General features: G+C 45.8%; 2 protein-coding genes across 5 annotated transcripts in view; one reads left to right on the top strand and one right to left on the bottom strand.

The window, feature by feature from the left end:
• The window catches only part of znf850 (zinc finger protein 850), a 41,163-nt gene that overhangs the window by 2,607 nt on the left and 10,589 nt on the right, over positions 1-27,967 (bottom strand). Inside the window, exon 1 of one of the 4 annotated variants that reach the window (XM_012952655.3) lies at positions 4,398-4,560. The exons of 2 other annotated variants lie outside the window; for them this stretch is intronic. The gene's annotated coding sequence lies outside the window, so the exon portion shown is untranslated. Of the gene's footprint in view, positions 1-4,397; positions 4,561-27,967 lie in introns of those variants that run through there. One more of the 4 variants, XM_004918413.4, reaches the window with a different exon arrangement.
• LOC105945210 overlaps positions 24,350-27,967 on the top strand; it is a 9,287-nt gene continuing 5,669 nt past the window's right edge. Inside the window, exons 1-2 of the mRNA XM_012952658.3 lie at positions 24,350-24,650; positions 26,215-26,538. Of these exons, the coding sequence (XP_012808112.2) occupies positions 24,386-24,650; positions 26,215-26,538 (589 nt within the window). The 5' untranslated portion in view covers positions 24,350-24,385. The remainder of the gene's footprint in view (positions 24,651-26,214; positions 26,539-27,967) is intronic.

Raw genomic sequence — 27,967 nt, 5'->3', positions numbered from 1 at the left:
CTGCAATGTCCTCCCCTGACGCGTTTCACATTTGCGCGTTCAGGGGAGGACGTCGTACAGGGGCCCCTGTGGGGGGGGGTTAGGGGTGTGTGGCAGGGACCCCTGTGGGGAACGCGGCCAGAGGAGGCACCTTGGGGGGTACAGTACGACCCTGACCATGAGTCACGCAAGTTTGGGCTGACACACAGCTAGAAGATGGGGCTGAGTGGGCGTAGGGATATATATGATGTTTTTCCAGCAAAACGAGACGGGGCAGATTCGCTCATCACTAACGAGGATCCGTGGGTTGGGTTGGACACGGGTTGGGAGCGGGTGGGTTTGGGTTGGATGTGGGTCGAGTATTTGTCAACACACAAATCAGGCCAATGAGAGGTAATTGAAATTGCGTTGGTAATAGCCCGTTTGCCATTGCTTTTAGCCACAATGGCAACATTCTACTTTAAAAAGGGACTTATGGGTAATGTACTGTGCTGAAATCTCTGCAGCCACATAGAAAGTGCACCCCTTCTAATATGCCCCACAATTTGCAAGTTCCCCTAATATAACGAACATAAGGCTTAGCAGGTGCATATGTCCCTATAGAGAAGGAACACTGGGAGGTGCCGCGTACCTGGGCTTGATGGCGCCTGCAAGAACAAACATGTCCCTGACAGTAAATTTACATGCATTCTATATGGCTGCGTGGGAAGCGGTGCAGTCAGCAGCATACATTTGACTTTATTATAATGGTAAACTCTAACTTCCACCCATTGATAAATACGCTTTTCAAAATCCCATAGGGATAGAACATCTGTGAGTTTTACTGTATTAAGAGAGAGAGTGTGCATGTGTGTGTATATATATTTATAGGACAGTAATGAAGAAGTGAGTCTCTGGTAGCGGCTGGGTGGGGCTCCCGCATGTAATTGCTTCCGCTTTACAGTATCTAATAACTTCTGCCTTTTCCCTGCACCCCCCACCCCAATGAATAATGCACCTTTGTGTATCCTTTGCCCAAGAAGGCTCACTTTGATTGGCTGTGCCCTTAAATACCGAAAGCGGGAGGGGTGCAGCGTATTACAAAGGCTCTCTGCTGTCGCACCCTTCCTGCCTGTTTAGTGTACTTAGGCAGAAACAGAGAAGCAGCAGAGCTGAGAGTGTGGAGGGAGCACAGTCAAGCAGAACCGCACACATGTGTGTATTATATATATAATAAAACTGGCTGATCCACATTCCCCCCCTATTGTTCCAACATCTCTCCCCTTTCTCTCTAGCCCACTAGCAGCTTAGTCCCTACACTCAGCCTTGCTACAGCCGGCCTCACCTACAGCAACTGCCACTTTTATTTACATACAGGCCGCAGGCTGTACCGGCTTCTGGGCCGCCAGAAAACTGCCAGCGCGGGTCCTTTACCAACCATGAAAGTGCCAGCTGGAAACAGACTGTAGGAGTCACTGCCATTCTGCCCTCTGCTGCCTACTGACCCTTCCCTTCTACACTATAATAGATAGATAGATAGATAGAGAGATAGTCCTATAGGGAATCTGCATACAAAGGGGCAACTGTCCCATCAATTTAAACACCAGTATATATGTATAATTCTTGAGAATAAATCTCCAAACACATATAAAGCTAAATACATCTCTCCTTACATTAATGCTCAAGCCTGATACTTTTCAGCAGTTGCTGAACTACAACTCCCAGCTGTTTATGGGTGCAGGGAGTAGTAGTTTGGGATCACAGCAGGTTTCACATGGCTACCTGTATAATGTGCTGTTAATAATTATACAGTCATTTAGGGGCAGTAAGGGCTACAGTTACCACTTCATCAGCAGTCAATGCCGAGGTCCAACAAGTGGGGGTGAAACCCAGGACTGGGTGCTCATGGTGGCCCATACCATGAGTTAATGGGGTGGGGGGGCAGATGAAAGACTGGACCATACCATGAACTAATGGGGTGGAGGGGCAGATGAAAGACTGGACCATACCATGAACTAATGGGGTGGAGGGGCAGATGAAAGACTGGACCATACCATGAACTAATGGGGTGGAGGGGCAGGGGAAAGGCTGGACCATACTATGAACTAATGGGGTGGAGGGGCAGGGGAAAGGCTGGACCATACTATGAACTAATGGGATGGAGGGGCAGGGGAAAGGTGGACCATACTATGAACTAATGGGATGGAGGGGCAGGGGAAAGGCTGGACCATACTATTGAACTAATGGGGTGGAGGGCAGGGGAAAGGCTGGACCATACTATAACTAATGGGGGTGGAAGGGGGCAGATGAAAGACTGGACCATACTATGAACTAATGGGGTGGAGGGGCAGATGAAAGACTGGACCATACTATGAACTAATGGGGTGGAGGGGCAGGGGAAAGGCTGGACCATACTATGAACTAATGGGGTGGAGGGGCAGGGGAAAGGCTGGACCATACTATGAACTAATGGATGGAGGGGCAGGGGAAAGCTGGACCATTACTATGAACTAAATGGGATGGAGGGGCAGGGGAAAGGCTGGACCATACTATGAACTAATGGGATGGAGGGGGCAGGGGAAAGGCTGGACCATACTATGAACTAATGGGGTGGAGGGGCAGATGAAAGACTGGACCATACTATGAACTAATGGGGTGGAGGGGCAGGGGAAAGGCTGGACCATACCACGAGCTGGTGGGTGGGGGGTGGGGGGGCAGATGAAAGACTGGACCATACCATGAACTAATGGGGTGGGGGACAGAGGAAAGGCTGGACCATACCATGGGTGCCGGTCTGATCCCTAACATAAGCCAGGCATACAGAATACAGGAGATTGGAGCACCCCAATATAGAGTTACACAGTACAGTACAGTATTTTACACTGTGTATCAGGCACCCGTACAATCCATTACTCCCCTATGCCATACTCACCAATCACTGCCCTATCCCGTACCGCCGCCCGTCCCACAATGCACCTCTCCTAACTTCAGCCCCAATTTTGCTTAAACCATCCCCCACCCAACGTCCTCCCCTGAGTGCGTGTAAGTTTAATGCGTCAGGGGTGGAACGGTCGGGCAGTGCCGGCAAGGGTCGGGTCTGGGCCGCCGGGGCCCACCAGGATTTTTCCCAGTGTCCCAGTCCAACCCTGCCCGTGTGTCAGTGCCTATTGGGTAATTGCCTGCAGACTGGGCGCACAAGTTAATGGGGTGGGGCAATTTATCACCTTCCCACAGGGCTACTAATTCCAATGGTGACTAAATGCTGACAATTGCCCCATGTGTTGCAGGGTGTGCCTGTAGGGAAAGGGCATATCTGCTCATCCCAATACAGACAGTCATTAAACTGCCATCAAATTCTCAAACTGGCGCCCCAAGAAAAACTGTAACTAGCCAACTGGATGAGATGGCTGCAATTAGATTTTAGTTTCTATATTATAACTAAGGCAACTGGCCAACTCCTATGAATAAAGCCTTACCCAGCCCTACCCAGCGGCCCCTATGGTAAGAAGCACAATACAAGCAATGGGGCTGGCATTTACAGCAGCTCCTTACAGTCCATGGAAGTCCCAGTGCCAGTGCTGCATTCCCAGGCTGGGTGCCCCAGACTTACTGCCCCACTGCCTACTCACCCCTGATTCCTGCCCCACTGCCTACTCACCCCTGATTCCTGCCCGACTGCCTACTCACCCCTGATTCCTGCCCCACTGCCTACTCACCCCTGATTCCTGCCCCACTGCCTACTCACCCCTGATTCCTGCCCCACTGCCTACTCACCCCTGATTCCTGCCCCACTGCCTACTCACCCCTGATTCCTGCCCCACTGCCTACTCACCCCTGATTCCTGCCCCACTGCCTACTCACCCCTGATTCCTGCCCCACTGCCTACTCACCCCTGATTCCTGCCCCACTGCCTACTCACCCCTGATTCCTGCCCCACTGCCTACTCACCCCTGATTCCTGCCCCACTGCCTACTCACCCCTGATTCCTGCCCCACTGCCTACTCACCCCTGATTCCTGCCCCACTGCCTACTCACCCCTGATTCCTGCCCCCACTGCCTACTCACCCCTGATTCCTGCCCCACTGCCTACTCACCCCTGATTCCTGCCCCACTGCCTACTCACCCCTGATTCCTGCCCCACTGCCTACTCACCCCTGATTCCTGCCCCACTGCCTACTCACCCCTGATTCCTGCCCCCACTGCCTACTCACCCCTGATTCCTGCCCCCACTGCCTACTCACCCCTGATTCCTGCCCCCACTGCCTACTCACCCCTGATTCCTGCCCCACTGCCTACTCACCCCTGCCCCCACTGCCTACTCACCCCTGATTCCTGCCCCACTGCCTACTCACCCTGATTCCTGCCCCACTGCCTACTCACCCCTGATTCCTGCCCCCACTGCCTACTCACCCCTGATTCCTGCCCCACTGCCTACTCACCCCTGATTCCTGCCCTCTGACTGATGTTTCCTTCTCCACTGCAACTCTGAGATCCAAAATCTGAACCGGATAGGGAAGGCTGACAGTCCCAAGCCTGTGTAACCCCGCCCATGGGAATGTACCACTGAGAGGGGAGGGGACTATGAATTAAATCAACGATGTACTGGCTGGTCCCTACAGCTGGGCGGAACCACGCAGCACACACACCCCCGCAGCTTTGTTACAAGCAGATTCTGCCAGGGAGGAGGGATTACAGCAAGAAGCCCTGTTGTTGTTGGTCAGAGAGCCTTGGGCGCATGGAATTATGGGAGTTGTAGTCTTTTTCTCAGTTCACTCCCACCATTTTTACCTCAGTAAACAGAGCAGCAGCAGCTTAAAGTGCAGTGAATATGCACAGGGTGCCGGCTCTGATCCTCCCCCCCCCCCCTGGCAGCAGCACAAGCAGAGAGACACAGAGGGACAAACTGGGAGGGATTTCCTGCTACTGTTAAGCCTGTCACTCAGTGCTGTGACCACTTCCTGTGGGAGACTGAAGCCACACCCCTAGCTTTCATTCCACTCAGGCTTGAGCTCTCTGCAGCTCTCATATAGTGACAGGTTTAGGAGGGAAAATGCTCTCAAAACTTTATATCCAAAGTGTGCAGGTTCCCTGTCAGTTCCGCAGCAGAAAGTTCCGGGGCCCCAAAAGGGCGTCGGTGAAGAGCGGTGCTGGCAGGGGGTTCCCCTGTGTCACGGAGGAGTTTGCCCATACCAGCTGTGCCCACAGTCACTTGGGCCCCATTTTTCACCATTTAGGGACAATGGCTAATTTAGGAGCATTCAATTGGTCAAAAGTCATTTTTTGTCACTTTCCTCTTTAGTATCAGAAGGTCCCACTATGTTGGTTCACAGAAGGGACAGATTTTTCACAATTAAGTGACAGAACAAGTGCTAATTTAGTAGAAGTGTGCAGGTTCCCTGTCAGTTCCGCAGCAGAACGTTCCAGGACCCCAAAAGGGCGTCGGTGAAGACCCAGCAGTCATTAGAACAGGGATCCCCAACCTTTCTTACTCGTGAGCCACAGTCAAATGTATAAAGACTTGGGGAGCAACACAAGCACCATAAAAGTTCATGGGGAGCCAAATAAGGGCTGTGATTGGCTATTAGGGGCCTCTATGCACCCTATCAGCTTTATTTGGTAGGAAATTGTGCTTTTATTCAACCAAAATTTATTATGTGGCATCAGAGGGTTTCACAATTTTTGTTTGCACAAGGGGCAGATTTCTTCACTATGAAAAGAACAAGCGCTAATTTAGGGGATGACTGTGTGTGATGAGAGTAACTTACTCCTCTATTACTTTGGTTCTAACGTTACAGTCTGCAGGTTCATGTCAGTTGTAGGGCCCCAAAAGGGCATCAGCAAGGTGCTGGCGGAGGGTTTCCCCTGTTTCACAAAACAGTTAGGCCACTCCAGCTGCACCCACGGGGTAAACTGACATTTTCAGTTATTTTGACTTCAGGTTCAGTGCCATATTGTTCACAAATTAGGGCCAAAATGTTCAGATTTATTTGGTATGATGTGATTTATCACCAGATGTATATACCCAGCATCAGCCATTTTGTTTATGATTATTAGTATATGTTTCATATTTTGTTTTGCCCCAGTCTATCTATATTGCCCAGTTTCATTTTTACACTGAACTGCTCTTGTAAAGCAGCCTCCCACCCCCCACCCTGCAGAATCCCTGGCACCCTGGGCTGTCTCAGTGACGCAGAAATGTGTGAGTGACATGCGGATCCAAATCTTACTGCAATAGCCAGATACAGGTGTAACAAAACAGTGTATAAAAGAGACTTCCCCCATACCAGACACATCAGTTGCAGTAATATTACAGACCTCTGCACAGGCAACTGTGTGTACAGGCACATAGACTCCTGTATGTTGGATTCACAGACACCTCTCTATAGCTCTGTTTGTGATAGTTCCCCTTTAAGGGGCAAAATGTCCTATTTTAGGAGAACACACTGGTTGAAGTTAAATCATACTTTTTAGGCTTCATTCTAAACTCTCTGCGACACAGCAATGAAAGAAATAATTGGTTTCACTTTGCAGCAAGTAAAAGCCTTACACCAACTCCCCACACCCCCCTTTCCCCCAATACACACTGTGGCCCATTAATCCTATCACTAGCAACATAATGGGTTCCCTGAGATTCTGGGGAGAATGCAGGTAGCACAGTCATTCTACTAAACAGACTGCCTGTATATTTATTACTTCACTCTCTTGCTTTTAGTTAGCCACAGCCCCCATCGTGCCTTGCTATGATGGAATTCTAGCTGTAAGCTATAGATAGGCATAATCTTCCCCTAAACTGAAAGGTGAGCTTTATATTAGTTGATGTTTGCGCCAAGTTGCTGAAACGTTGTACTTTCATCCGGTTAAAGGGACAGCCCATGGACCTTGTATCTCTTGTCACCTCCTCTGGATGGCGCATCTTCTCTTTCACAAAAAGTGGTGCCACTAGTACCTGTTGTAATTCAACCAGACCCTCAGCTTTGGGAGCGGAAAAACCATCAATGAACAGAAAAAAGAAGGCCTCCATGCACAACGAAAATCCACAGGGCCACAAAATAGAAGTAACATCTCCAATGGCCCCACGCGTTTTGTGCCCTAAGTCATGGGCTAATGACTAAGTTCCTTAGGGCACAAAACGCATAGGGCCGTTGGAGATGTTTGTTTAATTCAACTTTAATAAATACGACTTTTACTTGTGTTTTGTGGCCCTGTGGATTTTCAGTTTGCCTGGAAGCCCCCTTTCTTCTGTTCATTGGCACATCTTCTCTCTTCAGTTTTGCTTGGGGTTTAAAGGGGTCAATGAGTCAAAGTCAATTACAATTTTTTTAGCAGTTTAATGTCAGTTATCCTGGTATCCCTGCGGGCCAGTCCGATACGGTTTCTGCACCCATCCCCAAAAAGTTGCCTGGGCACTCAGCACCTCCCGTGGGGTGTTTGCATGTCAGTGCCGCAACTCCTAGTGTTTGGGGTGTGGGGAATGGGTGTGTGTATATAATAATACTGTCATTTACAGTGTGGGGGAAGGTCGGGCTGCTGCTGAGAAGTTAAAACTTTGTCTTTTCTTCTTTCCATTTCTTAGTAGATCTTTTGATAAATTCCACGAATGTCATTCGTGGAAATTAGTTAATTCATGGTTTCTTTAAAATAAAAATCAGAAAACATTTTTTTTATTAAACTCTTGTGCATGCCAAGTTTTTATCTGTCAACAAAACATTTCCCACGTTCAGAACACGGAAATGATTTCTCCCCATATGAGAAATCTGATGTCTAAAAGACCAGTTTGACTGGTAAGATATTTCCAACAAGCAGAACTTAAATATTGTTTTACCCCGTGGAGGAGGAGACTCCCTTTCTAGGTGAAGCATTTCCCACTCTCAGAACAGGAAAACGGTTTAATTCCAGTGTGAGTTCTCAAATATGTCGTCACTCTTAATTTGCTGATGAACTATTTACCGCATTCGGGACACGAAAATGGTTCCAATGCTTTATGAGGTTTGTAATGCACGGCACGACTGGATTTGGAGGTGAAGCATTTGCCACACTCAGAGCACAAGTTTGACTTCTCCTCTGTGTGAAAACTGTGATGGCTACGAAAACTTCCAAATGAAACATTTTCCACCTTCGAGCACAATGGTTTCTCTCGATGGTTTTATCAGCAAACGTCTTCTCACAGTTCCCGCAGGCAAATGGTTTCTCTCCGTGTGAGATTTCTGCTGACAAACAAGACTGGTTTTATCATCAAACTTCTTCTCACAGTTCCTGCAGGCAAATGGTTTCTCTCAATAGAGATTTCTGGTGACAAACAAGACTGGTTTTGTCAGCAAACGTCTTCTCACAGTTCCGGCAGGCAAAGGGTTTCTCTCTATATGAGATTTCTGGTGACAAACAAGACTGGGGTTTCTCTCAATAGATATTTCTGGTGACAAACAAGACTGCTTTTATCAGCAAACATCTTCTCACAGTTCCCACAGGCAAATGGTTTCTCTCTATATGAGATTTCTGGTGACAAACAAGACTGGTTTTATCAGCAAACGTCTTCTTACAGTTCCCACAGTCAAATGGTTTCTCTCTATATGAGATTTCTGGTTGCAAACAAGACTGGTTTTGCCAGCAAACGTCTTCTCACAGTTCCCGCAAGCAAATGGTTTCTCTCTATATGTGATTTCTGGTGACAAACAAGACTGGTTTTATCAGCAAACGTCTTCTCACAGTTCCCGCAGGCAAATGGTTTCTCTCCGTGTGAGATTTCTTCTGACAAACAAGACTGGTTTTCATCAAACTTCTTCTCACAGTTCCTACAGGCAAATGGTTCTCTCAATAGAGATTCTTCTTACAGTTCCCACAGTCAAATGGTTTCTCTCTATATGAGATTTCTGGTTGCAAACAAGACTGGTTTTGCCAGCAAACGTCTTCTCACAGTTCCCGCAAGCAAATGGTTTCTCTCTATATGTGATTTCTGGTGACAAACAAGACTGGTTTTATCAGCAAACATCTTCTCACAGTTCCTGCAGGCAAATGGTTTCTCTCTATAGAGATTTCTGGTGACAAACAAGACTGGTTTTGTCAGCAAACGTCTTCTTACAGTTCCCACAGTCAAATGGTTTCTCTCTATATGAGATTTCTGGTTGCAAACAAGACTGGTTTTGCCAGCAAACGTCTTCTCACAGTTCCTGCAGGCAAATGGTTTCTCTCAATAGAGATTTCTGGTGACAAACAAGACTGGTTTTGTCAGCAAACGTCTTCTCACAGTTCCGGCAGGCAAAGGGTTTCTCTCTATATGAGATTTCTGGTGACAAACAAGACTGGTTTTATCAGCAAACATCTTCTCACAGTTCCCGCAGGCAAAGGGCTTCTCTCTATATGAGATTTCTGGTGACAAACAAGACTGGGGTTTCTCTCAATAGATATTTCTGGTGACAAACAAGACTGCTTTTATCAGCAAACATCTTCTCACAGTTCCCGCAGGCAAATGGTTTCTCTCTATATGAGATTTCTGGTGACAAACAAGACTGGTTTTGTCAGCAAACGTCTTCTATGTATTGTATTGAATGTATATCTTTATTTATATAGCTCTACTTCTGTATGCAGTGCTGTACAGCAGAAAAATAATTTAATACAAAAGGGGATTATTATAATAATATATAAATACAAAATATGATAATACAAATAAATAGGTATGGTTGCATAAGTTAAAGGAGAAGGAAAGTCATTTTAGCATTTTACTGCCAATAGATTCGCCACATTATTGCCACTTAGAATGCTATATTTATTCAGCAGAAAGCTTTACCTTTCCTAAGTACAGAGCCCTAGAAGCTCCATCTGTTTGTTTAAGATAGCAGCTGCCATTTTAGCTTGGTCTCTGTAGCTTCCTGCTGCAGCTCTAGCTGATGGTAGCTCAAATTACACATTCTGATGGGAGGGTGAGTGAATTCTTATGGGAGGGGGAGAAGGAGAGAGATGTGCAGACTCATGCCCCAAATCTGAAAGAGCCCTAAGGTTTGATACTGAAGAACATATTTGCATAAAAGAAGACAATAAATCCTGTGTTTCTTTTGACAGAGAAGTCAGTGCAGCGTTTCTGTGAGTGCTTATGGCTGTATTTACATAGACCTTTCTGATTAAGCTTACTGAGTTTGTACCTTTCCTTCTCCTTTAAGAATCAAAGAGATAAGAGGATGGAGGTCCCTGTCCCATAGATCTTACAATGTAAGTTACAGTTTTACTATTATTATTACTTACTATTACTTTTTTTTTCTATTCAGCCCCTCTCCTATTCATACATCCGCCTCTCATTCAAACCACTCCCTGGTTACTAAGGTAATTTGAACCCTAGCAACCAGATAGCTGTTATAACTCCAAACTGGAGAGCTGCTGAACAATTACTGAAACAGTTAAAAAACGACAAATAATAAAAAATGAAGCCCAATTGCAAATTGGCGTGGAATATTATTCTCTACATACTGAAAGTTAACTCAAAGGTGAACAACCCCTTTACCTATGTTGTTATACTACAACCCCTAACCAAAGGAAAGGGTGTGTGTGGGATACATACACCAAATCAGCACAGTATTTAAGGTTCTGTATTAAAATTTGGTATACACAGGCAAATAGCATAGGGCCTTTGGGCATTGTTGTAGTTCAGCAACACAACAATAACACGTGACCACTCTCATGCACTCATATCATACTAAGCCATCATGACTTGGTATCCCCTAAGCCCCCCTATCCCCCTAGCATAATTCTTAAAAAAGTGACTTTTTTTGTGGCTATAAAGGGGGTGTGTAAATCCCATATACTTCACTTCATAGCAAGGATTCATTATATACATTCAGAGCCATAGTTTAAAGGAACAGTAACACCAACGAAAGTGTATAAAATTTATTACAATATAATGTACTGTGACTCATGTAGCGATGCTGAGAGGTACAGTTCAGTGGTTTCCTTCTGTCTGGGCAGCAACAGACGTTTAATGTAAAATTCTTCTTTTGCATTTCTATGTGTAACTGCATGTGGGTTTTTATTTTAATGCCCAGTGCAGTCCAGCAGATGGCGCTCTCGCTCCACCTAACCACGGTATATTTCTAAGGCTTCCAGCACCCCAGGCATGACAGTCACTTCATTATATTTGTATTTATGTATATTTGTATTTAGATAGCGCTACTCATGCAGAGTCAGGCTGGGTGTTTAAGGCTGCTGCAGGGATCCGGTCTGGGTCAGCCGGGGCCCATCTGGGTTTTTTCCCCGAGATCCCGCCGGCCCAGCCTGACCCTGCACTCATGCATGCAGCACTGTACAGCAGAACAGAACATCATAGAACAAACAGGGCTCAGTATAATAAATACAAGTAAATAGTCACATTAAAGATTAAGCACTATGGGGGCTTATTAACTGACCATCGATATTTAATTTTAAAAATTCTTCCACGGAAGAGAAGGGACGGCTGCCATTGACTTCTACATGATCTCAACAGGTGTTATGGTTGGCACCTTTTCCGCGTGATAAACCCAGACTTGATGATTTTTCTGGCCACGTGATGACATTGGGGGTTATTGAGCCACCAGATGCAATTTGGAGGATTTGTGCTTCAATTGTGCTTTGTTCTTCTCACCTCGGAAGGTTCCAATCTAACGGGGGTATATCTACAGAGGAAGCAACCCCACGGTGTAGTGTAGAGGGCCCGGAAAGGCCCTAATTGATGAGCAATTTCAATATATCTTGGTTGAATTGGTTAACTAAGCAATGTTTTTGGGGCAATTATTTGAATTTACTCTGAGGCCCAGTTAAATCTAGTTACGCCACTATTGATGCAGTGTATATTACGGGGTTCGCTGGGTTTTTATTGTCACTTTATAGGTAACTATGTCAGATTTCAACCCAGGCAGCAGTGTTGTAAATATATGAGTCTTTTTAGAGAAAGGGAATTTGATATGGGATGTAAAGCAACACTGACATGGGAAAACAGAGAAATCCAAGTCTGGCTTGGGACTCCTCCAGTTACATGGGAGTAGGAGAAACAATAGGTTAGCTGAAAGCAGTTGTAATGTGTAGCGCAGGCTCCTTCTGAATGCTCAGACTCAGGCACACTTTACTGCTGCGCTGCAAGTTGGAGTGATATCCCCTCACCCCAAGCAGCCAATCAGCAGAACAATGGGAAGGGAGCAAGATAGCAGCTCCCAGTAGGTATCAGAATAGCACTCAATAGTAAGAAATCCAAGTCCGGCTTGGGACTCCTCCAGTTACATGGGAGTAGGAGAAACAATAGGTTAGCTGAAAGCAGTTCTATTGTGTATCGCTGGCTCCTTCTGAAAGCTCAGACTCAGGCACACTTTACTGCTGCGCTGCAAGTTGGAGTGATATCCCCCCCTCCCCCCACCCCCAGCAGCCGATCAGCAGAACAATGGGAAGGGAGCAAGATAGCAGCTCCCAGTAGGTATCAGAATAGCACTCAATAGTAAGAAATCCAAGTCCGGCTTGGGACTCCTCCAGTTACATGGGAGTAGGAGAAACAATAGGTTAGCTGAAAGCAGTTCTAATGTGTAGCGCTGGCTGAAAGCTCAGACTCAGGCACAAGGCACTGAGATGGCGCCTACACACCAATATTACAGCTACAAATACATTTATTGGTTCAGGAATAAAAGTTTAAATGGCAGAGGGAATTATTTGCTGTGTAACAGTGTCATTTAGCTATAAAAAGTGCCCCATAAAAATCAGGAACGTATCCCTTTAAGTCTGCTCCAGACAGGAGCCCATATTATTAATACATTACTGGGGCGATTTATTAGCGGTTTTGATCGTTTTTCTCAATTCGAGTTTTTTGCACTTAAAGGGGACCTGTCACCCTAAGAAATAATTACAAATTGTTTTCTATTGTGTTTGTCAAGCAAAATAAACTTCACTTACACTATATAAATTATTTTAAACTAATTTCCTTCAGCACTGGAATTCACCATTGCAGAAAACAGGTAGGCTCTATTTTGTGGACACTGTTATTAAGACAAGCTAAAATCCTGCTAAAATCTTGTTTCTGTGCCAATATGGGGGGGGGCTGATACCCATGTCTATGCACTGGTTACACAATAAGATGGTGAGGAGGGAGGGGGAATTTGCCCCAGTATTGTGGGTTATGGTATTAGACATAAGGGAATTATGGGAACATATTCATAGTTACATAGGGCTGAAAAAAAAAGACCATTGTCCATCAAGTTCAACCCTTCCAAGTAAACCCAGAACACACAGCCTATACTAACCAATCTATACACTCACATACATAAACTATATATACAAACATTAATACTAACTGTAGATATTAGTATCCCAATAGCCTTAGATACTCTGCTTGTTCAAGAACTCATCCAGCCCCTCTTATAGGCATTAACAGAATCTGCCATTACCCCATCACTAGGAAGGGCATTCCCCAACCTCACTGCCCTCACCGTGAGGAACCCCCCGACGCTGCTTCAAATGGAAGCTCCGTTCCTCTAATCTAAAGGGGGGGCCTCTGGTGCGCTGATCGTTTTTATGGGAAAAAAGAACATCCCCCAACTGCCTATAATCCCCTCTAATGTACTTGTACAGAGTAACCATGTCCCCTCGCAAGCGCCTCTTTTCCAGAGAAAACAACCCCAACCCTGACAGTCTAACCTCATAGTTTAACCCTTCCATCCCCTTTACCAATTTAGTTGCAGTCTCTGCACTCTCTCCAGCTCATTAATATCCTTCTTAAGGACTGGAGCCCAAAACTGCCCCCCATACTCAAGGTGAGGCCTTACCAGAGACCTATAAAGGGGCAACATTATGTTCTCATCCCTTGGGTCAATGCCCTTTTTATACAAGACAGCACTTTATTTGCTTTAGTAGCCACAGAATGACACTGCCTGGAATTAGACAACTTGTTATCTACATAAACCCCCAGATCCTTCCCCATTAAGGATACCCCCAACACACTACCATTCGGTAGATAGTTTGCGTTTATATTATTTCTACCAAAGTGCATAAATTTGCACTTGTCCACACTGAACCTCATTTTCCAGTTTGCTGCTCAGTTTCCAGTTTTTCCATGGAAGGGTTTATGTATATTTAATCATTTCTTTAATTGCCACTCACCTATATTGCTGGCTGTTGCTATTGCCTCTGCTATTACCTCTGCTAAGCAGCTTCCTAATTCACTCAATGATGCAAATCATGTCGTAATAGTTTATCCATTGGTTTCCATCCTGACCCCATATATACAGTACACAAAAACAACACACATACTTGTATATGGCTAAAGGACTTTTATAAGGGTCATTTACTTACACAGATTCAATTGGCCATATGTCTTATCCAGAATTCTAGTTAGGGTTACTACCTGGCCAGTAATTCATCTAGCTGGTATTACAAACAGCAATGTACTTGCCAGGAGATTTGTAAAAACTAGTTCAAGGAACAGGAACACCAAAAAATGAAAGTGTCTAAAAAAGAATTAATATATTATGTTCTATTGCCCTGTACTGGTAAACGTTGTGTATTTGCTAAGAAACCCCACTACAGTTTATATATACAGTGGCTTGAAAAAGTATTCGGCCCCCTTGAACTTTTCCACATTTTGTCACGTTACAGCCACAAACATGAATCAATTTTATTGGAATTCCACGTGAAAGACCAATACAAAGTGGTGTACACGTGAGAAGTGAAACGAAAATCATACATGATTCCAAACATTTTTTACAAATAAATAACCGCAAAGTGGGGTGTGCGTAATTATTCAGCCCCCTTTGGTCTGAGTGCAGTCAGTTGCCCATAGACATTGCCTGATGAGTGCTAATGACTAAATAGAGTGCACCTGTGTGTAATCTAATGTCAGTACAAATACAGCTGCTCTGTGACAGCCTCAGAGGTTGTCAAAGAGAATATTGGGAGCAACAACACCATGAAGTCCAAAGAACACACCAGACAGGTCAGGGATAAAGTTATTGAGAAATTTAAAGCAGGCTTAGGCTACAAAAAGATTTCCAAAGCCTTGAACATCCCATGGAGCACTGTTCCACCGATCATTCAGAAATGGAAGGAGTATGGCACAACTGTAACCCTACCAAGGCACGGCCGTCCCCCTAAACTCACAGGCCCAACAAGGAGAGCGCTGATCAGAAATGCAGCCAAGAGGCCCATGGTGACTCTGGGGGAGCTGCAGAGATCTACAGCTCAGGTGGGGGAATCTGTCCGACAACTATTAGTCGTGCACTGCACAAAGTTGGCCTTTATGGAAGAGTGGCAAGAAGAAAGCCATAGTTAACAGAAAACCATAAGAAGTCCCATTTGCAGTTTGCCACAAGCCATGTGGGGGACACAGCAAACATGTGGAAGAAGGTGCTCTGGTCAGATGAGACCAAAATGGAACTTTTTGGCCAAAATGCAAAACGCTATGTGTGGCGGAAAACTAACACTGCACATCCCTCTGAATACACCATCCCCACTGTCACATATGGTGGTGGCAGCATCATGCTCTGGGGGGGCTTCTCTTCAGCAGGGACAGGGAAGCTGCTCAGAGTTGATGGGAAGATGGATGGAGCCAAATACAGGGCAATCTTGGAAGAAAACCTCTTGGAGTCTGCAAAAGACTTGAGACTGGGGCGGAGGTTCACCTTCCAGCAGGGCAACGACCCTAAACATAAAGCCAGGGCAACAATGGGTTAAACATATCCATGTGTTAGACTGGCCCAGTCACAGCCCAGATCTAAATCCAATGGAGAATCTGTGGCAAGATCTGAAAACTGCTGTTCACAAACTCTGTCCATCTAATCTGACTGAGCTGGAGCTGTTTTGCAAAGAAGAATGGGCAAGGATTTCAGTCTGTAGATGGGCAAAGCTGGTAGAGACATACCCTAAAGCCTGGCAGCTGTAATTGCAGCAAAAGGGGGTTCTACAAAGTATTGACTCAGGGGGCTGAATAATTACGCACACCCCACTTTGCAGTTATTTATTTGTAAAAAATGTTTGGAATCATGTATGATTTTCCTTTCACTTCTCACGTGTACCCCACTTTGTATTGGTCTTTCACGTGGAATTCCAATAAAATTGATTCATGTTTGTGGCTGTAACGTGACAAAATGTGGAAAAGTTCAAGGGGGCCGAATACTTTTGCAAGCCACTGTATATAAGCTGCTGTGTAGCCCTGGGGGCAGCCATTCAAATTGAAAAAAATAGAAAAGGCACAGTTTACATAGCAGACAATAGATCAGTTGCATAGATTCCCATTGTATTCTACAGAGCTTATTTGTTATGCTATGTAACCTGTGCCTCTTCTCCTTTTTGCCAGCTTAAATGGCTGCCCCCGGGGCTACACAGCAGCTTATGTGTATTAACTATAGTAGTCTTTCTAAAGCAAAAATGAAAGTTTTACCAGTGCAGGGAAACCATTTTCATTTTTTGGTGTTACTGTTCCTTTAATCCGACCCTTTTTCCCTGTATAACCTCCCAAACTTACTAAGGATGCACCAAGCCCAGGATATGGTTTGGGATTCGGCCAAGATCCGGCCTTCTTCAGCAGGATTCAGGTTCAAATCCACATGCCTGGCTGAATCCAAGTCCTTAAAGTCACCTGACTTCTCATCACATAAACTCAAAAGCTGAAAAATGTTCACTGTGCGGTGCTCGCGGTTCTCTTTAGCCCTTTCATGATTTGAGGGTTCGGCTGAATCCCAAAATAGTGGAATTCTGTGCACCCGTTATACTTACCAAATCCTCTCCTTACTTCATGACAGGCCGCGACTGCTCCCACTTTACGGTACAACTCCACCTACTTGACATCACTCCGCCCCCTGTGAACACGCCCCCAGCCAGGTCAGTATACTTATTTTATAAAGGTGCCAACCCTAATTGTAGCATTATTGCAGTTGTGAATACAAAATGATTGTGCCTGCTGTGTCAAATGGCATTCAGTTGTGCAGAACAATTGCCTGACTTCATGCAGCATCATTCATGGTGTTTGGCCAGGAACCCAGGCATTGCCACCAGTGCCAAGCAGGCCTGGACTGGGCTTCCAAATAGGCCCTGGCATTTTAAGTACACTGAGGTCAGCAGGGGCAATTAGTGCAGCAGTTACTGGTTCCAGGGACCACCCCAGGGAACCAACAAAACCACTAAACTTTTAAAATATAATTAATGGAAATATGAACCTTTAGTGGGACAGAAAATAACACAGAGATTTAAAACCTTGCATGAAAAGAAAAACAATTATAAAGAGCGGGTCCCAGTGTGGTGAATTTGTCTTTTCACTATACCCGCATAAAGGAAACAAGCTCTTTCTTTTCAACATTTCTCAGAAGAGTAATGCAAGTTCCGTTTCACGTTCCTTTTCTGACGCTTCCTTTTGTGGCCTGCCTCCGACACACAGGCAATTTCAACTGAGCTTTTGGCTTGCCAGCTGGGGTCACTTTAAGGTACCAGCAGGCCCTGGGCAAAATCTCATTGGTGGGCCCCCTCTGCTCTTTATAGAATAACCCTCAAGTACTTGAAGTTCAATACAGTAAGGCAGGCAGTGCTGCTCTTACTGAAGCAGACATGATGCCCAGGTGTGCCGACCTGGACTAACAGGCCTGGAAGCAGAAAAATGACAAAGGTGATGCCACAAGAAAAGGGCAACAAATAACTATACTGTAAAACTCTTCTAGGAAATTACAGTGAGGGGTCTGCCAAATCTACAGGATGCAAAAGTTATCCCAGATGAAAGAAGCTAGTGGGCTCCCTACCCTGTTGGGCCCTGGGCAAATGCCCCTTCTGCTCATTTATTAAAACAGCCCTGCTGATATTTGCCCTGGATACAGGGACCTAATGAATGCCACACGCGCCAAACGTTGGCTTCAATATGGACTAAGCCTTTAGCTGTTCTCGCTTGTTTTTGCCTAGCCACCAACACCACTTCCTGGCCCTGTGCTCTCATGTCCTCAGGTTGCCCGAGGGAAGTCATAACCTTGTATTTTTCTCTGGCAAAAGTCAGGAGGGGCTAGCATTTGTAGCTTGTGTGCTGAGTCCAACGCTGGTCATTGCTGCAGCCACACAGGACTGGCATGTAGCGCTTATATCCCCCCGGCCCCCCGTCTGGCCATGACTTTAGAAACATGTATTAAGGTAGAGTTAATAGCAGAACTCTCTGCCACCTCATATAGAGCCCCCCAGGGCAGAAAACACGAGGGAAAGCATACTCAAGGGATAAAAACATAATTTTGCCCCTTTATAGGTCCCTGGTAAGGTTCTTAAGAAGGATATTAATGAGCTGGAGAGAGTGCAGAGACTGCAACTAAACTGGTTAAGGGGATGGAAGGGTTAAACTATGAGGTGAGACTGTCAGGGTTGGGGTCGTTTTCTCTGGAAAAGAGGCGCTTGTGAGGGGACATGATTACTCTGTACAAGTACATTAGAGGGGATTATAGGCAGATAGGGGGGGTTCTTTTTTCCCATAAAAACGATAGGTCAGTGTGGGTCTGTATGTGAGTGGATAGATAGGTCAGTGTGGGTCTGTATGTGAGTGGATAGGTCAGTGTGGGTCTGTATGTGAGTGGATAGGTCAGTATGGGTCTGTATGTGAGTGGATAGGTCAGTGTGGGTCTGTATGTGAGTGGATAGATAGGTCAGTGTGGGTCTGTATGTGAGTGGATAGATAGGTCAGTGTGGGTCTGTATGTGAGTGGATAGGTCAGTGTGGGTCTGTATGTGAGTGGATATATAGGTCAGTGTGGGTCTGTATGTGAGTGGATAGGTCAGTATGGGTCTGTATGTGAGTGGATAGATAGGTCAGTGTGGGTCTGTATGTGAGTGGATAGGTCAGTGTGGGTCTGTATGTGAGTGGATAGGTCAGTGTGGGTCTGTATGTGAGTGGATAGATAGGTCAGTGTGGGTCTGTATGTGAGTGTATAGGTCAGTGTGGGTCTGTATGTGAGTGGATAGGTCAGTGTGGGTCTGTATGTGAGTGGATAGGTCAGTGTGGGTCTGTATGTGAGTGGATAGGTCAGTGTGGGTCTGTATGTGAGTGGATAGGTCAGTGTGGGTCTGTATGTGAGTGGATAGATAGGTCAGTGTGGGTCTGTATGTGAGTGGATAGATAGGTCAGTGTGGGTCTGTATGTGAGTGGATAGGTCAGTGTGGGTCTGTATGTGAGTGGATAGGTCAGTGTGGGTCTGTATGTGAGTGGATAGGTCAGTGTGGGTCTGTATGTGAGTGGATAGATAGGTCAGTGTGGGTCTTGTATGTGAGTGGATAGATAGGTCAGTCTGGGTCTGTATGTGAGTGGATAGATAGGTCAGTGTGGGTCTGTATGTGAGTGGATAGATAGGTCAGTATGGGTCTGTATGTGAGTGGATAGATAGGTCAGTATGGGTCTGTATGTGAGTGGATAGATAGGTCAGTATGGGTCTGTATGTGAGTGGATAGATCAGTGTGGGTCTGTATGAGAGTGGATAGATAGGTCAGTATGGGTCTGTATGTGAGTGGATAGGTCAGTGTGGGTCTGTATGTGAGTGGATAGATAGGTCAGTATGGGTCTGTATGTGAGTGGATAGGTCAGTGTGGGTCTGTATGTGAGTGGATAGGTCAGTATGGGTCTGTATGTGAGTGGATAGATAGGTCAGTGTGGGTCTGTATGTGAGTGGATAGGTCAGTGTGGGTCTGTATGTGAGTGGATAGGTCAGTGTGGGTCTGTATGTGAGTGGATAGATAGGTCAGTATGGGTCTGTATGTGAGTGGATAGGTCAGTGTGGGTCTGTATGAGAGTGGATAGATAGGTCAGTATGGGTCTGTATGTGAGTGGATAGGTCAGTGTGGGTCTGTATGTGAGTGGATAGATAGGTCAGTATGGGTCTGTATGTGAGTGGATAGATCAGTGTGGGTCTGTATGAGAGTGGATAGATAGGTCAGTATGGGTCTGTATGTGAGTGGATAGGTCAGTGTGGGTCTGTATGTGAGTGGATAGGTCAGTGTGGGTCTGTATGTGAGTGGATAGGTCAGTATGGGTCTGTATGTGAGTGGATAGATAGGTCAGTATGGGTCTGTATGTGAGTGGATAGGTCAGTGTGGGTCTGTATGTGAGTGGATAGGTCAGTGTGGGGTCTGTATGTGAGTGGATAGGTCAGTGTGGGTCTGTATGTGAGTGGATAGATAGGTCAGTATGGGTCTGTATGTGAGTGGATAGGTCAGTGTGGGTCTGTATGTGAGTGGATAGGTCAGTATGGGTCTGTATGTGAGTGGATAGATAGGTCAGTATGGGTCTGTATGTGAGTGGATAGGTCAGTGTGGGTCTGTATGTGAGTGGATAGGTCAGTGTGGGTCTGTATGTGGAAGTGGGTTATGTGAGTGGATAGATAGGTCAGTGTGGGTCTGTATGTGAGTGGATAGATAGGTCAGTGTGGGTCTGTATGTGAGTGGATAGATAGGTCAGTATGGGTCTGTATGTGAGTGGATAGGTCAGTGGGGTCTGTATGTGAGTGGATAGGTCAGTGTGGGTCTGTATGTGAGTGTATAGGTCAGTGTGGGTCTGTATGTGAGTGGATAGATAGGTCAGTATGGGTCTGTATGTGAGTGGATAGATAGGTCAGTATGGGTCTGTATGTGAGTGGATAGATAGGTCAGTGTGGGTCTGGTATGTGAGTGGATAGGTCAGTGTGGGTCTGTATGTGAGTGGATAGATAGGTCAGTATGGGTCTGTATGTGAGTGGATAGATAGGTCAGTATGGGTCTGTATGTGAGTGGATAGATAGGTTCAGTGTGGGTCTGTATGTGAGTGGATAGATAGGTCAGTATGGGTCTGTATGTGAGTGGATAGGTCAGTGTGGGTCTGTATGTGAGTGGATAGATAGGTCAGTATGGGTCTGTATGTGAGTGGATAGGTCAGTGTGGGGTCTGTATGTGAGCTGGATAGGTCAGTGTGGGTCTGTATGTGAGTGGATAGATAGGTCAGTGTGGGTCTGTATGTGAGTGGATAGATAGGTCAGTGTGGGTCTGTATGTGAGTGGATAGATAGGTCAGTATGGGTCTGTATGTGAGTGGATAGGTCAGTGTGGTCTGTATGTGAGTGGATAGGTTCAGTGTGGGTCTGTATGTGAGTGTATAGGTCAGTGTGGTCTGTATGTGAAGTGGATAGATAGGTCAGTATGGGTCTGTATGTGAGTGGATAGATAGGTCAGTATGGGTTGTATGTTGAGTGGATAGATAGGTCAGTGTGGGTCTGTATGTGAGTGGATAGGTCAGTGTGGGTCTGTATGTGAGTGGATAGATAGGTCAGTATGGGTCTGTATGTGAGTGGATAGATAGGTCAGTATGGGTCTGTATGTGAGTGGATAGATAGGTCAGTGTGGGTCTGTATGTGAGTGGATAGATAGGTCAGTATGGGTCTGTATGTGAGTGATAGATAGGTCAGTATGGGTCTGTATGTGAGTGGATAGATAGGTCAGTGTGGGTCTGTATGTGAGTGGATAGATAGGTCAGTATGGGTCTGTATGTGAGTGGATAGGTCAGTGTGGGTCTGTATGTGAGTGGATAGATAGGTCAGTATGGGTCTGTATGTGAGTGGATAGGTCAGTGTGGGTCTGTATGTGAGTGGATAGATAGGTCAGTATGGGTCTGTATGTGAGTGGATAGATAGGTCAGTATGGGTCTGTATGTGAGTGGATAGATAGGTCAGTGTGGGTCTGTATGTGAGTGGATAGATAGGTCAGTATGGGTCTGTATGTGAGTGGATAGATAGGTCAGTATGGGTCTGTATGTGAGTGGATAGATAGGTCAGTGTGGGTCTGTATGTGAGTGGATAGATAGGTCAGTATGGGTCTGTATGTGAGTGGATAGGTCAGTGTGGGTCTGTATGTGAGTGGATAGATAGGTCAGTATGGGTCTGTATGTGAGTGGATAGATAGGTCAGTGTGGGTCTGTATGTGAGTGGATAGATAGGTCAGTGTGGGTCTGTATGTGAGTGGATAGATAGGTCAGTATGGGTCTGTATGTGAGTGGATAGGTCAGTGTGGGTCTGTATGTGAGTGGATAGGTCAGTATGGGTCTGTATGTGAGGGGATAGATAGGTCAGTATGGGTCTGTATGTGAGTGGATAGATAGGTCAGTGTGGGTCTGTATGTGAGTAGATAGGTCAGTGTGGGTCTGTATGTGAGTGGATAGATAGGTCAGTGTGGGTTTGTGTGTGCTGGTATCACTTGGAAGGGTTGAACTTGATGGACTCTGGTCTTTTTTCAACCAAAATTAACTATGTAATTTACTATGTATTTAGCTGGCCATACATGTACTTAAAATCATTAGTGACCCAACTTACTGACCAAGACCCATGTACTATAGATATCTGTGATATCAGGCACTTACGCACCTCTCTGTGCCATTGCTGTGTAAACAACGCTGTATTTAAAGGACAACTATAACCTAGAAATGCAAGAAGTCAAGATGCACCCAGATCACCTTGGGTCATGGCCAAAGAAAGTGCTTGTTAAAGGGCACCTATCACATAGAATTAGTTTCCCCTACCAGAGGTGGGGGCTACTAGAGCCAAACTCAGGGTGGGGGAATAGTATTCTATTCTAAGAATCGCACCCTAGTAAGTGGTATGGTCCGTGCACTGGCGCAAACGTGTGCTGTAAGGATTGAGTGAGGAGCACAAGTAAAGCGCTCAAACCCGTGTGCCCCCCCAGCATAGTCACCCACGCAGGAGTCACAGCGCTCAATAGGGGCTTGTATATATCTCTCACCCCCTATTCCTTAATTAGTATTATCCCTGATTAAAGCAGTATCCATTTCAGCATTAGTGAGATGGGTTAGCCGGAGTTCAGCTCAGACCAGTGCATTGTCCCGAGTGTGCGTGTCCTTCCCGTGTTGGGGAGGGTTTCCTTCCGCACCCTCAAATACTTACAGGCACATGATTGTAAGCTCACTGGGGCAGGGACTGATGGGAATGTGATAGGGACCTTAGATTGTAAGCTCACTGGGGCAGGGACTGATGGGAATGGGATAGGGACCTTAGATTGTAAGCTCACTGGGGCAGGGACTGATGGGAATGGGATAGGGACCTTAGATTGTAAGCTCACTGGGGCAGGGACTGATGGGAATGTGATAGGGACCTTAGATTGTAAGCTCACTGGGGCAGGGACTGATGGAATGTGATAGGGACCTTAGATTGTAAGCTCACTGGGGCAGGGACTGATGGGAATGTGATAGGGACCTTAGGTTGTAAGCTCCCTGGGGCAGGGACTGAATGGGAATGGGATAGGGACCTTAGATTGTAAGCTCACTGGGGCAGGGACTGATGGGAATGTGATAGGGACCTTAGATTTGTAAGCTCACTGGGGCAGGGACTGATGGGATGTGATAGGGACCTTAGATTGTAAGCTCACTGGGGCAGGGGCTGATGGGAATGGGATAGGGACCTTAGATTGTAAGCTCACTGGGGCAGGGACTGATGGGAATGTGATAGGGACCTTAGATTGTAAGCTCACTGGGGCAGGGACTGATGGGAATGGGATAGGGAAATTAGATTGTAAGCTCCACTGGGGCAGGGGCTGATGGGAATGGATAGGGACCTTAGATTGTAAGCTCACTGGGGCAGGGACTGATGGGAATGTGATAGGGACCTTAGATTGTAAGCTCACTGGGGCAGGGACTGATGGGAATGGGATAGGGAAATTAGATTGTAAGCTCCACTGGGGCAGGGGCTGATGGGAATGTGATAGGGACCTTAGATTGTAAGCTCACTGGGCAGGGACTGATGGGAATGTGATAGGGACCTTAGATTGTAAGCTCACTGGGGCAGGGACTGATGGGAATGTGATAGGGACCTTAGATTGTAAGATCACTAGGGCAGGGACTGATGGGAATATGATAGGGACCTTAGATTGTAAGCTCACTGGGGCAGGGACTGATGGGAATGTGATAGGGACCTTAGATTGTAAGCTCACTGGGGCAGGGGCTGATGGGAATGTGATAGGGACCTTAGATTGTAAGCTCACTGGGGCAGGGGCTGATGGGAATGTGATAGGGACCTTAGATTGTAAGCTCACTGGGGCAGGGACTGATGGGAATGGGATAGGGACCTTAGATTGTAAGCTCACTGGGGCAGGGACTGATGGGAATGGGATAGGGACCTTAGATTGTAAGCTCACTGGGGCAGGGGCTGATGGGAATGGGATAGGGACCTTAGATTGTAAGCTCACTGGGGCAGGGACTGATGGGAATGGGATAGGGACCTTAGATTGTAAGCTCACTGGGGCAGGGGCTGATGGGAATGGGATAGGGACCTTAGATTGTAAGCTCACTGGGGCAGGGACTGATGGGAATGGGATAGGGACCTTAGACTGTAAGCTCACTGGGGCAGGGGCTGATGGGAATGTGATAGGGACCTTAGATTGTAAGCTCACTGGGGCAGGGGCTGATGGGAATGTTTAAGGATCCCTGCCAGGTGGGTGCTGTATAACTTGATGAGACATGCTGCAGTTATTCTCTGGCTTGTTATCAAACCCTTTCTTCCTTTCTCTGAAAGTCACTCCCCCCTCCGACGTAGAGAAGCTCGATTGCTTTCCTTTAGCTTGTCCCTACCCAGCATGTTTGGCACGAGTAGTACAGAGCACTCGCTATATCTGCAGCAACTCCAGGTCCCTGAGCCTCCGCTCCACATAATGCCGCCCTCCATTCCCCGAGTTCTACTCGCTGCGCTACTGCTCTCTGCTCTCTCCTGGGCCTCAGGTACGTACAGCGCTGCCTTCATAGTAACCCCTAAATATATCTAAAGGTAAGGGATACCCAGCAGTAAGGAACCTGACAGATTCTGAAGCTTCACAGTTGCTAGGGTTGGCAGTACCTTAGCAACAAATTAACATCATTGTATGTTATTAAATATACATTTTACTAACCAAACCCCTTTATTGTTAGTTTCTGATCCCCTGTACTGACTTATGTTACATTCATAGCATTTGTAGCTTGTGTGCTGAGTCCAACGCTGGACATTGCTGCAGCCACACAGGACTGGCATGTAGCACTTATATCCCCCCGGCCCCCCGTCCGGCCATGGCTTTAGGAAAACAGAACTCATATAGAGCCCCCAGGGCAAGTAACAGGGGGGAAAGCATAACGTTGCTGGGGCATCAATTGCTGAGCACTCTCATTATGTATTTATATATCTGAAGAAAAAAAAAGAAAAAAAAATGTTTTTGGACCCAAAAATAATTTGCTGTGGGGCCCATTAAAGAGGTTGTTCACATTTGGCTGAACTTCTAGTATGATGTAGAGAGTAATATCCTTGGTCTTCATTTTTCATTATTTGTGGGGTTTTTTTTGTAATTTCACTTTTTATTCAGAAGCTCTCCAGTTTGGAATTTCAGCAGCTATCTGGTTGCTAGGGTCCAAATTACTTTAGCAACCAGGGAGCGGTTTGAACAAGAGGCTGGCATTTGAATAGGAGAGGGCATAAATAGAAAAAAAAATTATAAAAAGTAACAATAACAATAAAACAGGAGCCTCACAGAGCAATCATTTTTGGTTGCCGGGGTCAGTGACCCCCATTTGAAAGCTGGAAAGAGTCAGAAGCAAAAGGCAAATATTTCCTTGGGCTCCTGCAAATTTAGGCCTGGCACTGGTTTAATGCGTCTCTATTGTGCCCTACACCCCATTCTTAACTTGAACCCTGATTTTTGTTTCTTAAATGGTAACTCCACCCAAACACAGCTTAGCTTTCTGAGACGTAAACATTATTTTAGGCACCTTTGCACTAAACATCAATGAAAAAATATGCAGCCTTTTTATGATTTTTAATATAATAATATAGGTTGGAACAGTTCCCTAAGCCCCGCCCCCTGTTCCCCTGCTGATCTGGCTGACTACTTTGTGACTCAAATAAAGTAACAGTAGTCGCATGTCCCCAGCCTGCCTCCTCCCAATCCCACAATCCCCTGCTGCACACGTGATGTCAATAAGGAAAGGAACATTACAGTGCAATGCATTGTGGGTTATGTAGTTCCTGCATGCTGTCTGTAAGCTGTGGGGAAGTTGTTACAATTTGTAACATCAATGTTTTAGTCCCTCCTCCCCTGCCGGGATTTTAAATTGTGCAGAAGGAAAAGAGCTGTTTTGCCGCTGGATTTCAGCATATAAAAATGGTATTTATTCATACATACAGGTATATTTGGGGTTTCTGGGTTGTGTGGGGCTTTTAACAAATTTTGGTTTGGAAGCAGGAGTTCCCCTTTAATCTTGTGAATGTACCTAATAAAGCATATTATTTATTATATTTTTGTGTGTGAGGGTATTGTAGGAGGAAAAGGGATTGAGCAAACACCATATAACGTGATTGTGAAGAGAGGAGCCCCCGTCACAATCCACTGTACTGCCCAAGATGGAGTCAATCTTACTGAAGTGTCAGACATCAATCATCAAAATCGGCTCCTAAACTTGACTCAACGGGGCTTCTCCTTTGATGAACAAAAGATAGATGTTTCTGGCACATGTAATAAGTTCCAAATTAATATCAAGAATGCGCAAGACGACAATATCATGTATTATTGCTGGGGAGTGATGATGAAAGATGGGAGGAAGGTGGACGTCAGAGGTGGAGGAACGCAAATCAATTTTAGTCCAGGTAACATTCACTTTACTTGCTATATACCTTATAGTTTGGGGGCTGTTGCACTGTGTCATACTCAGTACCCAGCTATCGCAGAGTATAGAGACTGTTAGAAACCATCCCATTCTGGCTTTGCAGGTAAAAGTAGGGGCAGGGTTTAGTTTTCTGGCCAGTATTGTGCCTTACACACACTTAGAGGCCAATATATTAATATTCTGAGATTGAGAAGAAACAATTAACAGAGACAGAGTTCACTGCAGTTTAACCTCCTGCCCCCCGGTGCTTCTTCTAGAGGACATAGTTCTTAGTTTACACTCTGCTATTTGTAAATGAACCCTTTTATGGATGTTAGAATATTCCGCCTACAAACAGACTGCTCTGGTAATAAATCTGGCCATATACGAAAAGACCCACTTGACTGGTGAGATGCCAAACAAATGGATCTTTGGATCCATTTGGATGCCCAATTATGCCTGCCATGTTCAAGGCCAGATCAGGCTCATGTAGTAGTTGGGCCCCAGGGCCAATGATCAGATACCGACTTCCTGTGGACCATTTGAGCATTAATGAGCATTACAGCCACACGTGACTAGAAAAGGAAAACTGCTGATGGGCTGCTATGGAAACAAGGACTTAAGTTGCTTCCAAGATCACCTTTGATGTATCCAAGCCCAGTTAGTAGGCCCAAGTGTTGGGACTGTTGAGGGAAAGACTTTTTCTTATTCCACACAGAAATGTTTAAATGGACTGGACAAAATTAGTGGCACCTTTTAGAGGTTGTAAGAAATATTTTGATTTGTAAGTAAACCACTGGTGATGAGTTGCAGGTACCAGCAATGTAAGAAGCATGGAAAAAAAGAAGAGAAAATCAGCAAATTGTAAAAGAGAGCATAGAGAACCTGAAGGCTACAAGTCCATCTCCAGAGACCTTAATGGTCCTGTGTCCACTGTACGCAGTGTTTTCTAGAATTTAGAGGCCCGTGGCACTGTAGCCGTTCTTCTTGGACATAAACCCAGAAGAAAAATTGAATGCAGGTAGTTATTGTTCAAATATTGGTGAAAGAACCTTGATCATCCACCGGACAGGTCCAAGCTGGCCTTTAGATACAAGGGTACAACAACTTCAACTCCATCTGCAGCAACTCAATGAAAGGGGACTCAGGAAGACCACCACTTCTGGCCAGAAACATTGGAAAATCCTCACTAGCAGTTTGCTCAAATGCACCTGAACAAGACAAAATCCTTCTGTGGGAATGTTGTGTGGGCTAGGAGGGCATTAGAGCTGCTTTTTGGTAAGCAAAGAATCTCTCCTGGAAGAGGAAAAATTAAGCCTTCAAAGAAAAGAATACCATGAAAGAGAGTTGCTGATGTTCTAAGGTTCCTTTAGTGCCCTGGAAACTGGGTGCCCCCATCAATCAGAATACTAATGCCTCTTGTAGCTCAA

Source organism: Xenopus tropicalis, chromosome 10, assembly GCF_000004195.4.
Source record: "Xenopus tropicalis strain Nigerian chromosome 10, UCB_Xtro_10.0, whole genome shotgun sequence".
NCBI classification, from domain to species: domain Eukaryota; kingdom Metazoa; phylum Chordata; class Amphibia; order Anura; family Pipidae; genus Xenopus; species Xenopus tropicalis.
The sequence above is the reverse complement of the archived record's forward strand: the minus strand, read 5'-3'. Positions and strand labels throughout refer to the sequence as shown.